General features: G+C 52.8%; 4 protein-coding genes across 4 annotated transcripts; 3 read left to right on the top strand and 1 right to left on the bottom strand.

Moving 5' to 3' along the window:
* Positions 1–345: 345 nt before the first annotated feature.
* Positions 346–2135, top strand: An02g08900 (uncharacterized protein; the record flags this gene model as incomplete). The annotated part of the gene is made up of 3 exons (XM_001399988.3): positions 346–536; positions 594–723; positions 795–2135. 3 exons carry the CDS (start codon positions 346–348, stop codon positions 2133–2135), a joined length of 1662 nt encoding a protein of 553 aa, XP_001400025.3.
* A 737-nt stretch (positions 2136–2872) lies between these two features.
* An02g08890 (hypothetical protein) lies at positions 2873–4775 on the top strand (the record flags this gene model as incomplete). The annotated part of the gene is made up of 2 exons (XM_001399987.3): positions 2873–3552; positions 3599–4775. The coding sequence occupies 2 exons, from the start codon at positions 2873–2875 to the stop codon at positions 4773–4775; spliced, it is 1857 nt and encodes a 618-aa protein (XP_001400024.1).
* Positions 4776–5500: 725 nt separating this feature from the next.
* An02g08880 (uncharacterized protein) lies at positions 5501–6797 on the top strand (the record flags this gene model as incomplete). The annotated part of the gene is made up of 3 exons (XM_001399986.1): positions 5501–5590; positions 5684–5819; positions 5896–6797. The coding sequence occupies 3 exons, from the start codon at positions 5501–5503 to the stop codon at positions 6795–6797; spliced, it is 1128 nt and encodes a 375-aa protein (XP_001400023.1).
* A 324-nt stretch (positions 6798–7121) lies between these two features.
* An02g08870 (uncharacterized protein) lies at positions 7122–11476 on the bottom strand (the record flags this gene model as incomplete). Its single annotated transcript, XM_059746475.1, has 5 exons — positions 7122–7188; positions 7226–8307; positions 8361–8716; positions 8943–9001; positions 9135–11476. The coding sequence occupies 5 exons, from the start codon at positions 11474–11476 to the stop codon at positions 7122–7124; spliced, it is 3906 nt and encodes a 1301-aa protein (XP_059603435.1).
* Between the last annotated feature and the right edge of the window lie 1292 nt (positions 11477–12768).

Genomic DNA, 12768 nt, shown 5'->3' with positions numbered 1-12768 from the left:
TCGCAGGAATGTTCGCATTGTCTCAAGATTCCAGGGCGGGGAAGGTTTTATACGATGCTTGGTGGCGGCTGCCTTGATAATGAAGGTAAATGGATACTTCCCGCCGTAGATCTCAAAGAATAATACAGCCCAGTATGCTTTAGCCCATGTTAGACTTTAAAAGCAAGGGCAGTCCCCTGTTTGGTGAATAAAAATGAGGAACGGCGATGCCGGTGTAAAGCCCGTTATCTCCGACTCGGAGTGATGACATCCCGTTGTTCTGCCCCATCTCGTATTGTGTTGTGGTCCATGAAAGCGTCTGAGTTAGACTACGTACGTAGCTCTACGAATGCCTAATGTGCTAAGATGCAAAATTCGATTTCCTTCGACCAGAATGCGTGGACAACGCAGCCAATGTCATCCCTTTTAGGGATCTTAGCACCGCAGCCCGGCTTCTCCATCTCCGATGCCCGTGAAACCCAGCGTGAATCTCGGCCCGTCTTAACTCCGACTCCCCGACAAGAACGTTGCGGATGTGCTCGAGGCATCAGACAACTGTAGGTGGCGGTGTATGATTGTTCTTCTGTTGGCATGGACCCCAATGGACCATCAAGTACCCCAGGGCTGCCTTCGCCTGGCGATCTGATTGCTCAGCAACGGAAAGATGCCATCCAAGCAGCGGGGCAGCCTACAGGCGATGGAGGGCTTCTCTCCCAGCTAACCAACAATCCTTTTTTCACCGCAGTAAGTTCCTCAGGGTGTTACAGCTATGTCTGCTGCAAATTCCAATCGCTGACAGGAAGTTGCATTCATAGGGATTTGGTCTTGCCGGTTTGGGGGCAGGAGTCGGTCTCGCACAGAAAGGCTTCCGCCATGGCGCCGCTCTCCTCCGGCGGCGCATGCTTGTCGACGTCGAAATCAGCATCAAAGACGACTCCTACCCGTGGTTCCTTCACTGGATGACACTATACCAACAATCGCAGCTTAATTCGGCCCGCTCCGCTGCCAGCAGGTCTGGTTTCATGGAGTCCATACTACAGAGGCTGACCCCCGGGATGCGCCACCTCTCAATCCAAACACAGAAAGTCGAGCACAGCAATGGAGCGATACATACACATTTCGCGCTGGTGCCTGGACCCGGAAGGCATGTTTTGCGCTACAAGAATGCGTTCATCTTCGTCAACCGGATGCGAGAATCCAAGTCCCAGGACCTACACACGGGCCGGCCGTGGGAGACCATCACTCTGACCACGCTTTATTCGCATCGACATGTCTTCGAAGACCTCTTCACGGAAGCGCACGCGTATGCGGCCAAATCTCACGAAGGCAAGACATCCATTTATAACAGTTGGGGTACCGAATGGAAGCTTTTCGGACAGCCGCGGCGAAAGCGTCCATTGGATTCGGTGGTTCTCGACGAAGGAGTCAAGGAGCGAATTGTGGAGGATGTGCAGGACTTTGTGGGCAGTGGCAAATGGTATCACGACCGGGGTATTCCCTACCGCCGTGGTTATCTCCTCTACGGGCCTCCGGGAACGGGTAAGAGTTCGTTCATCCAAGCCTTGGCGGGTGAATTGGACTATGACATTGCCATCTTGAACCTCAGCGAGCGGGGACTGACCGATGATCGGCTGAATCATCTTCTAACGATTGTTCCGAACCGAACCCTAGTCTTACTCGAAGATGTAGACGCCGCGTTCTCGAATCGCCGGACTCAAACGGACGAGGACGGGTATCGCGGAGCCAATGTCACATTTTCGGGTCTTCTGAATGCTCTCGATGGCGTTGCAAGCGCCGAGGAACGCATTATCTTCCTCACCACCAACCACGTTGAACGGCTTGACGAGGCGCTAGTCCGACCGGGTCGCGTGGACATGACGGTGCGTCTGGGCGAAGTGACTCGCTATCAAGTCGGCTGCCTCTGGGACCGGTTCTACGGAGAGCTTGACCCGAGTGGTGCCAACCGACAGGTCTTCCTCGATCGGCTACAGGAATTAGGGCTGATCGAGGACGAGAACGGCTTCAAGGCTGATCGGACGAAGAGCACCAGCGCTGCTGCTCTGCAGGGCTTGTTCTTGTACAACAAGGGCAATATGGAAGGAGCGATTGCTATGGCGGAGGGTCTGACGTTCCGAGTTCATGATGAGGCTATGTAGTATGAGCGATTAGACTGTATGATAGACTGTGCCATGTATATTAGTTGCGTGCCAGTATGTGTATAATATGGCCAATGAAAATAACAGGTTCAATTCTACTCAAAGTAATTGTGAGGTCTATGGGAGTCAGTTACCCTGCTATCTCTATATCGTCGGATCTGTTCCCTTTTCGGTAACCGACTATGCTTCACCGATAGGTGATGTTTCGAGTAAACAGTACAGAGATAGAGGCCATCACCTTTCGTCACGATACCCCGCGACCATGGACCACTCACAGTCACTGATTGTTAGCTCCAGCGCTTCCCTATGCCGAATCATGATCATTGGGATGGTTCGAAGCGCCGGGCTGAGTCCAGCCACATCGTGCCCGCAGTCCGATCCAGCGAGATGTCGAGGCTAAGCGCCGACCCGGGCAATCAAGTTTCTTCCACTACGATACATATTCTTCACGCTACTGCAGCCTCTCTTGTTCGGACCCTTGCCGCCGTCGATGTGTGCTTTGACTTAGTATAGTATGGATAGATCGGGGCCCGTGCCTGGCCAGCTGGGCATGATGTTAGTGAGTGGGCGTTTACACAGGTGAGCTTATATATACACAGCGTATCACCTAGGTCCCAAGGCTAAACAGAAGCAATTAGTTTGACAATTTCTTTTCTCTTACAAATTGAGATACTAGATACGACTCCAAGGACGAAAGTCTGATTTTTTTTAGGTGACGACTGAGCAAGTCCATCACCATGAATCAATTTCAACTCTTCCCATCACCCTCGGATAGCAGACCATCGAAGGAACTGCCAAGAGTACCGAGAAAGCCAACTATGAAGACACCTACAGATATGAGACCCATGGAGGAGATACGTGACAAGAGCAGTCCTACGGAAGCTGTCATCTTTAAACTTATCGAGGATACCCATACTAGAATTAAACCGCCGCCAAAGGCCATGTCCAGGTCGAACCCAGTATCCATCCCAGAGACAATACGAGAGCGTGAAACATCTAAGTCTCCTCTGCGACATGACCGCCACAAGCGGCCGACAGAGAGAGTTGGCTCCCCTTCACACTCGGTCAGATCTTCGCCCCAGAACAGCTCACCTGCTGCAGCACCGGTGGTGCCAATGAAGTCGACGTTCCCTCGATATAACTTCGACCTTCCGATGAACCAACAGCACTACTACCCCGACCCTTCATTTAATGGTCACTGGGATTTGCCTAGATCTGAGTCGGAGACACCACCCCCAGAGATAGATCGCGCCCTTGGGCCTAAGACAGTTCCCGCAAGTGTGCTTAACTTTCCGGTTGGGGTTCTTGATCCAGTGGAGAGATATTCCACGCAGGAAGAGCTGCAGAGTCTATGGGAAATTGCCAACGGTCAACGCCCACAGAGCCTTCCCGGGACTTTTAACCTGTGTCTTGAACGGTGAGTATATTCTTTCACCTTACTATGGCATATCTGACCCCTACAGGCTCGACGCCAATATACTTTCATTCGGAGACCCAAAATCACCGTTCTATACACTGCAAACCAATTCAAAAAGTGACATATCAATTATCCGAAAACACCCCTCCAAACATGATAGCAGCGTCCCCGTAATGAACCTAAAACTAGAAGACAAATCTCGTCGCCAACCTCCCTACGACGGACTGGTATCGATCCTATTTCCACGACTCGCAGGCATCCTAGCCATAGACCAAGCCGCAGAAGTGGCGGGAGAGCTTCGTCTCTCACCCACGGAGGCGACCAAAGCAGAAGGAGAAGCACTCAAACGAGTAGCAGCTCAGGAATCCTGCAAGTTGTTATGGAACCAATCGAAACGAGTGTACGAACTTCACCACCCTGCGTTGTGCAAGCAGCCTCCCGCGCTGGTTGGTGCTGCTGGCATTCCTCTGTCGCCAGTACGTTCGAAATATTCGGGCGTCCTACACATTACAGTTTCTAGTCTATCTAAGGAGGGAGAATTCAGCCAACCACCCACCATTTTGGTTACTACCCCTCTGCCAGCCAATGCCGTTGAGACGGGTGCCATGGCGGCTACGCCTCGCACATCGACGCTCCCACTGACAGATGCCGATGAGCCTTTGGCGTCGTTGGATCTGAGGACCATGACCTTGTCGTTAGCGACGGGGTCCATAGTTGCGACGATCCCGTCGTTATATGCTGTTGACTGTCTCGTTTCTGCGCTACTGACTGTGGCGGTGTCTGACGAGTCTACGAGACCTGTTCTTGAGGGACTCAAGCTGTATGACCAGGGGACTTCAAGTTCCCCCTTGTCAAGCCCTAAAGAGATGAGGACTACGCTAGCAGAGCGGGAGGATGCTAAAGAAGGTAGTCAGCTGTGGTTGAAGGTAAAATCGCAGCCTAACTCTGATGATCGAAAGCGGCACCAGTTCTGGAGCCGCAAGTCCAAGGGGCCGAAGAACCGGACAATCGTAGTGGAGGAGTTCGACATGGACAAGTACGGGCGATACCCAGGAGGTCCACAGGAGGGAGAGGAGCTTCCGCGGATTACCCAGGGATGCTTGCGGGTGTTGTTCTGGGGGTACAATGTGGTAGTGCACGGAATTACAATGGTTGTCAAGGGGATTGCTTGGATGTTGGTGAACCTGACTCGGTGTTGTGCCACTGATAGTCATACTTTGTAAGGACTGATGAGGATGATATGAATTATACCCTGTGGTTCGATATGGTTGCATTCCTTGATGTCACGATACTCGCAGGGATTTTGTAGATGAAATCAAGAGCCAATTCATGATAAGAATTCCACTACCAGCCCCCGTCAGGTTTTAGTAGAAAGTTAATTCGAACAGATGCATGACACGCAGAATAGCTCCGGACAATATCCCGTCAGATCTGTTATTTTCGCGTGTCAACTCTTGAGAGTCAACAAATTATCCAGACTGGCATTGTATCTCATTTACTACCAACGATGTTTGCAGGCTTAACAACAACCTATAATCCCAATCCCAGACTTCTCCCCTTCAAATCAAAATCATACAAACATATATGAAGTAAATAATAACAACACGAACCAACAAACCTGAGTAATCGAAACATACCTCTTCCCCCCAGTACCGTGTAGCAAATCAACATGATACATTCATACATACCCAGCTCACATTCCACACAAAACCTTCCGCCACTCCATCGATCATCGACACAATAATCCCGATATCATTGCCTCAGGACTGGAATTCAAGGGATGTTGCCACCCTTATACTACTTGATAATTAATACTCTATCACTAGTAAGTTAGTAGTGTCTTAGATATATATAGAGTATGAGACACAGCACCTCATTTCTCCCTCAAATCACCTATCCCAACAACCAACGACAAACTCAACACCAAGAAAAGAAATAAGAAATCAAGATGCATACCCTCCTCGTCTTATCAACCCTCTCCCTCGCTGCAGCCACATCCACCACTACCAACGGCGATTTGGGTTATTTGCAATGTGCTGTTCGTGTCCCCTACCCATTTACATACAAGGAACCAAACCAAACTACTGGAATAGATCAATGAATGAATGAATGGACTAACAAACGAGAGCAGTCCTCCATCGCAGAAGCCTACCCCCGCAGCGCAGAATGCACCTCCCCTTCAGCACTAGACTGCTTCTGCAACGCCCCATTTGATCCGTCTTCTCTGGATCGGGATACTTTGGAGAGTTGTGCCAGTGAGGGTGTTTGTACGTAACCCCACTAACCCCCCTCTATTGTCCTATACCAGAAAAGGAGGACCATGCTGATGAGGGATAACGATAGCACTACATAACATCCCCGACTACGTATGCAGCGACACCGACGTCCCCATTGACGCTCGAAAGGGAAGTAGTCCTATGATGCGGGTTGATACAACCAGCTCCAACTCGGGCTCGGATAGCAATGGAAATGGCATTGGCAATGGTAATGGAAACGGCAACGGAAATGGCAACGGAAATGGCAACGGAAATGGCAACGGCAATGGTAATGGTAATGGCAATGGCAATGGCAACGGCAACATATCCTCATCCAAACACTCCATCAACCAGAACCAGAACGACAACAAGGCCTCAAAGCGCGCATACGCACCAACCTCCCCTGACCCTAACACCGAACCATCCCCGGACTCACCCACAACAGGCACCGACACAACCACAACCACCACTCAAGACCAAGACTCATCATCTGATGAAGAAGACCGCATCGAAGCGACCACCAAAACCAAAACGGAGACTAAAACCGAAGAAGCGCGACAAGATGCACCCGCCACCATAACCGAGCACCACGGCGTGCACATGACGGACGCGACCAACCCGAACGTAGTATACAAGTTCTACACGGAGACAGTGACGGACTGTGCGTGTGAGCATTCAACTGCTACTGGCGATGCCCATGCATCGGAGTTGAGGATGGAGAGTGCGACTGCTACCGGCACCTCAGCGAGGTTGTTTGGGACGCAGGCGGCAGAGACATCTGGTGCGGTGGTGTCGTCGTCGTCGGTGGTGATGTCGATGCCTAGTGGGGTTGATGCGAGTCGGATTGGAGGGACTAATAGTAGTGACGGTACTGGGGCGTTGTTTGAGGGGAGTGCGAGTAGTTTGAGGAGTGGAGGGATTGGGGGCGTGTTGATGGCGGTTGGGATGGGGGTTGCGGGAGTTGGTTTTGGTTCTTTGATCCTTCTATAATATTCTATCCTTGTTGGGGATAGGGGAGGTGAAGAATGGTTTATGTCATGAGTATGATATGTAGTATGATTAGTGTAGTTTACTGTAGTCTGTCATTATATCTGAATCGAATCTGATACTGTTAACAATACTCATCTGCTAACTATACTGGTATCTATCAAGCATGGATGGCCTGCTGCACCTTCGGATACAACTGCACCAACCGATAATACATCTCGGAATGATCATGCACCAAAACCTGCGGATCCCACGCCATAGCAGCAAAGATAGTTTCAATGCCACTACTCACAGGGGTCATAAAGATCTGACAAATCTGCAACCCAATCACAAACGCAAACGCCATAATGACTGCCGTGAAATCCCCGCCCTGATTATACCCAGGGTTCGTGAACTGGAGATACAAATACGCCAGCAGCGCGCACACATACGAGACGAACACGGACCCCATCGTCAACACCGGACCCACCAGACAATCATTAACAAGGGCGTCCACGCCACGGTCCTTCATCATTTTCCACGTATCCTTGGCAGAGGGGATATATGCTTTCCCGTACAGGGCGATATGGCAGAACGCGTAGCGATTGAAGAACGTGACGAGCCAATCGAGCAAGGAGATGAAACAACCCAGGACCCAGAACCCAATGCTACCGATGAGACTGCCCTGGGCAGCTTCCTGCTGCTGCGCGATGGAGCACGCCTGCCGGAGCATTTGAATCAAGGCGAGAATGAGCGAACCGAAGCTGATGCTGCCGAAGGAGTAGGTGGTGGCGCGACGGAAGGCGCCGCGCGTGGCACCGTGGGGCATGCCTTGCGGCGAGTTGGCGAAGAAGTACCAGGAGCCGTAGACGCCGGCGATGGTGGTGTGTACGGTGTTCTTGAGCCATTCGCTGAACCAGTACATGGCAAAGGTGACGTAGACGACTAGGCCGATGACTCGGGCGGTGCTGCAGCCGCCGGAGCCATTGGGGCAGGCCGGGTTGACGCCGGTGCTGTCGGGCTCGTAGGCAACGTAGATCGAAACGAGCGTGACGGAGAACCAGGCGGCGAAGGCGACGGCGACTAGGCCACCGATGGTGCTGACCAGGAACATGTGGCCGTATTGGCGCGAGACGTCGATGGAGACCTCCATCATGTAGGCTGTGAACGGGATGCGGGGGATCCAGCTGATGAAGCAGACGATGGCGAAGACGCCGAAAATGAGGAAGACTATGCCACCGCCGTATTGCCCCCGAACGATGTAGTAGATACCAGTGGCGAGAGCGAAGACGATGTTCAAGATGCCCGTGACCCAGATGAAGAGCTTGGAGAAGTATCGCGCACCGAGAAAGTAGGCATATGAGAAGGCGAGGGCCACACAGAGGACGAATATGAAGAGCACGAGGGTGTTTGTGTTGAGGGAGAAGTCGTTGCTCGCATCGTAAATGCCGCCGCCGCTGAAGCCTTTGTATTTCGCATAGCGATGGATGGTCACGCCGGACACTGCAACGTAGCCGAGGAAGACGGCAATGAACTGCCAGAGGTTTAGTATTGACCTTCTATATGTGGAAACATAGGGATACCTACCAAGAGTCCCGCCCAGATGTCATTGTACTTGGGCCGTTCGACTTGGAAAGCTTCATCAAACCCATACACAGCTTGGTTGTAGGTTGGCGGGGGCCCCTGAGGAGGTCCCTGAGGAGGTTTCGGTTCAGGTCCTCGATAATCACCGCCATTGTGTTGGTTTGGTGCTGGCTGGGGAGCTTGGTCGTAGTTGTAGTACGCATATTGTTGTTGTTGTTGGTGTTGTTGTTGCGGCGGCGGCTGAGGCTGATCGCCAAAGCTCTGGTTGGTGTTGTAATAGCTGGATGCCTGGCCACTCATGACTGCGTGCTGTTGGATGCAGAAGAGGAGAAAGTCAGAGGTGAAAAACACATCATTATCTGGAGTGAAAGTGCAAGTCGCAACCGGGCAGCATAGGTTACACTGCAGCTCGAGCGCGTCATCGAGGCGGGATCGACCGGCCGCTGTGTTGGCTTCCCACGGATCCCCAAACTTAATTCCTCTCCCCTAACGTCACTCTAGATTAGTAGTGTAAATAATAGGAAAGAGGAAATAAAAATGTGAATCAATGCCACTCATATATCTAAGCTAATATGCAGTATTTACATGTAACATCGTCAGGCATGTCGTCAGTCCCTCCGGCCTGCGCCCTGAAACCCGCGAGTCTATTAAGATTAAGAGGTCGCAGAGTACAAATAGATAGTCCGGACCAGGTAAACGGTGGACTGACCGGTTGAAATACAATAAAGCTGCTTTGGGGGTATCAATAAAAGCCATCCATCACTCCTCAGCTCCTACCGAAATGCATGGTTCCGCATGTGTCGCCACGAATCCCCTATCTTGCGCTCGATGCCTGGGATGGGTGTTCGCGATCGTCCTGGCCACTCGTCCGTCGCTGCCTGGATCTGGCCTTTGTTCCACGCCCGCGATCGCCGCATGTTCTCGTGTCGAACTGCTGCCCGTCGCGCCGCGCGCAGCTCGTCGATGCGGCCTTGTCCAACCCGGTGTCGTCGCACGAAACAGTCGTCCATCAGAGTATTGGCGTCCAGCAGCTTCTTCGGCACTGTCTGCACCACCTGAAACACCTCCATTGGATCTGACACCGCCATGATCTCTCGCTCGCACGACTTGAAGATAGCCAGTGACACGCGGAAGAACGTCTTGGATCCTTCATAGAAGAATACATCCCACACCCGCAGTGTCGTCTCCAGGGGCAACGTCCCGATGAACACCGACATCAGCCAGTTCGTCAGCCCCAACGTGATGTCCGGCAGCCGCGACGTCACCGTCAGTGCGGGCGCCCGCGAGCCGCCACCGAGCCCGCCAGCGATCTTGTTGTATACATGCGGCGACGTCTCCTTGAGCAGCACCATGAGAATCCACAGGTCGATATTAGCGCCCTCCAGGCTGATCTCGTGCGTGCTGGGGAGATACACCGAGCTGATGATGTGCAGCATCCAGAACGCCTTTTCTTCCGGCATGAACAGGAGCAGCAGTCCCGTGATAAAGTTCAGCGACTGCGTATACCCGATCTGGGGGTTGTGCACTGCGAATGCATATAGCACGCGGCGGAGCGACTGGATCATCTCTGTCTCAACCGTGACGGACTCATGTTTCGGGTTGCTGCTTCCAGCGCCAGCGCTGGAGCCTCCGTATTGTTCGACCGATTCGGGTTTAAAGTGGATGTTATCCGGAAACGTTCGATGTAAATCGCGTTCAATGTGTTCCTTGTCGTCGTTGCTCGGGGAATCCATGGCCTGCCGGACAAGCTGCTCGTAGAGCCCAGGATTCCGGTTCAGGTGCTCATAGCCGCCAGCGTAGAAGAACCAGGCGGCTCCTCGATACTCCGACGGAATACCCTTGCGCACAAACTTTTTGACTTTGTTTGACTTTGGCGGGAAGGAGATCGGATCTGTGATCGGCAGCCGATTCTGGCGGAGCAGTTCCACCCACTTGATTCGCTGGTTCGCGGCAAAGTCGGAGTATGAGCTGCTCCACGCCTCGTACTGGGCCAGGGTCACATGATGGGTAGCCTTTCGGAACCCGTAGCGATCGCGCGAGTCCGTTCCCAAAAGCAGGGGCGGAGGCACCACTCCGGGCAGCACGACCTTTCTTTCTTGACGTTCGACACTGGGTGATTTTAATGGTGCTTCAACGGTTGGCTCTTCATGTGGGACTTCCTCGGCCTCATGGCGATCGCTTAGTGGCCCTCGTACAGGGGCACTCAGCTCAGGGAGCGGTGGTACAGGCGGAAGATCCTCAGTGGGATCCAGATCGGGCGAATGCTCATCGGAAGTATGGCCATCATCGAGCGTATATTCTGTGGGCGGACATGGACTCCATGGCCTTACTTTTTCATCGTCGTATATATCTGGTGATCCAGGTTCTTCCGTGACATCGCTGAATCCGTCGAGGTACATGGAAATGGCATCCTCCACACTCATGCCCCCATCTTTTTCGCATGGTCCATCGGGCGTGTCAGGAGACAAGTCGGTAATCGAGCTACTCTTTGTGAGAACACTACTGCGCTCAGTTCCGCTGGCTTGCTCGATGCTGGATCGCGACGTCATGGCCGAGTTAACACTAGATCGCAGTGCATCCTCTCCATGTGTGTCTGCATAGCTCCCCGGAGGCACGACGCGAGGCAATGCCAACCCATACGCATCATCTGGATACCGTTCTCGTGACCGAGGAGGTCGCTGGCGTCGACTGTGCAATTTGGAGGTAGACATGGAAATGCGCAACCCTGGTGCGCCTGGCGGAAGCTTCCGGGGCGGTGGGCGATCGAATTCAATCTCTCTGGGAGGATATCCCGGCCGAGGATTGGGTGACACCGGGTATGTTGGCGTACGGAGGGCGGGCGTGCGGGGGACGAAATAGTCGTCATCTTTGGGTTGAGGCGATGGGGAGCGCCATGATGGATCAGCAGCAGCCGCCTTTGCAGGGTGCAGTCGCGGGGAAGGCACGGGAGGGCGCTGAGAAGGGGGAGGGCGAACGCCGTCGGCGGTCGAGGGGCGTGGAAAGGGAGGATTGAGTCTCAACGGATCTAGGCGGGGAGGGTTCGGGATCCTGCGTCGGCTGGGGATATCATGCGCGCCTGCAAGGGGCGGATATCGAAAGTCTCCATTTCCTGTGACCATGGCCACGAGATGATAGATCCCAGTTCCCGCTGGACATTGGTTGGTGAGTGTAGAATGGAAAGACGCAGTCGAGGACTGATTTCAGGGGGGCGGACGGCGATAGTTGATAAGGATGGGTAAAGAGGCAAAGGGGAGGCGAGTTGAAGAGGAGGAAAAGAAACGAGGAAGTTAAGCGCGTAGAATAAGACTGCAGGGCAGTGGTGAACGAGTGAGGAGACCGGTCAAGCGGTCGAGCTGCCCCGTCAGGCGCGAAGTGAAACGAGCGGATGGAAAAGAAATGTGCAGGCCAAGTTAATAGTCGCCCCGGCAGCGCGCGATGCAGCAGTCCATCAACCAAGTCTCACGAACCTGCCAGAGGGTCAATCCGAGACTTCATCTCACGACGAAACAAGAGCAAGAGAAGAGTCAAAAAAAGAGGAGAAGGACGACGACGACGACGAAGAATAAAAAGCGAGAGCCGAAAGGGAAAAGGGGAAAATCGCTGCGGGCCTCGATCGAGTCTAGCGCGTACGATTTCCAGCGAAGTCGTGAAGTTGAAAATTAAAATCCATCCGCTTATTACGGACCCTGTCCGGTAAGCTAAAAGTCTTGCCGTGCTAATTTCACAGCTAATTTCAGGTACCGTATTCTCCTTACAACTGGTTTGTTTTTTTACCTTGGTACACGATGGGTTTCAGTCTGACGCCAGGATGAGATCAGTCTCACCAACGGCGTTTGAGGTTGATGATTCTTTTCATATCTAGTGCAATCAGACAAGGCACTTGCGGAGGACCTCGGGATTATGGTGCCATGTAGAAAAAGTACGCCAATGCATCCTGTAGACTTCACAATGGCTTTGCGTTTCTCTTCACCTCGAGACGGGTTACACAAGGGTTGCAGGGGCGATCTTTCGCACACCTCGAAGAAGTCAGGCAGTCCGCGGAGTTCTCAGTTTCACCAACTATCCATCCGTCTATCATCTACGAGGTGCCTATTCCGTCGCCTTGTTGCATAGTACTTTTCGACCGTGATAGGTCACTCCTACCTACATGGTTCTCCATAGAAGCTGCATCCGCGGTGACGTTATGTATGGGGAGACGCTGGACATCATCTCTCAGTGTCACGCTGCGCCAACCACATCCCTCGCAGTTGGGAGGGTCCGCCCCGACCCGTCTGGAGACCGGCTGGATGCATTGCATATCTACCGTTGGATAAAGGAGCGATCGTCCAAACAGGTTGCCTGGATGGCATAACAGTTGAAGATGCTCATTTACCAACTGCCAAATAACCCCAGCAGGTGGTTCCCAGTGGTG

Source organism: Aspergillus niger (assembly GCF_000002855.4).
Source record: "Aspergillus niger supercontig An02".
Taxonomy (NCBI): Eukaryota; Fungi; Ascomycota; class Eurotiomycetes; order Eurotiales; family Aspergillaceae; genus Aspergillus; species Aspergillus niger.
The sequence above is the reverse complement of the archived record's forward strand: the minus strand, read 5'-3'. Positions and strand labels throughout refer to the sequence as shown.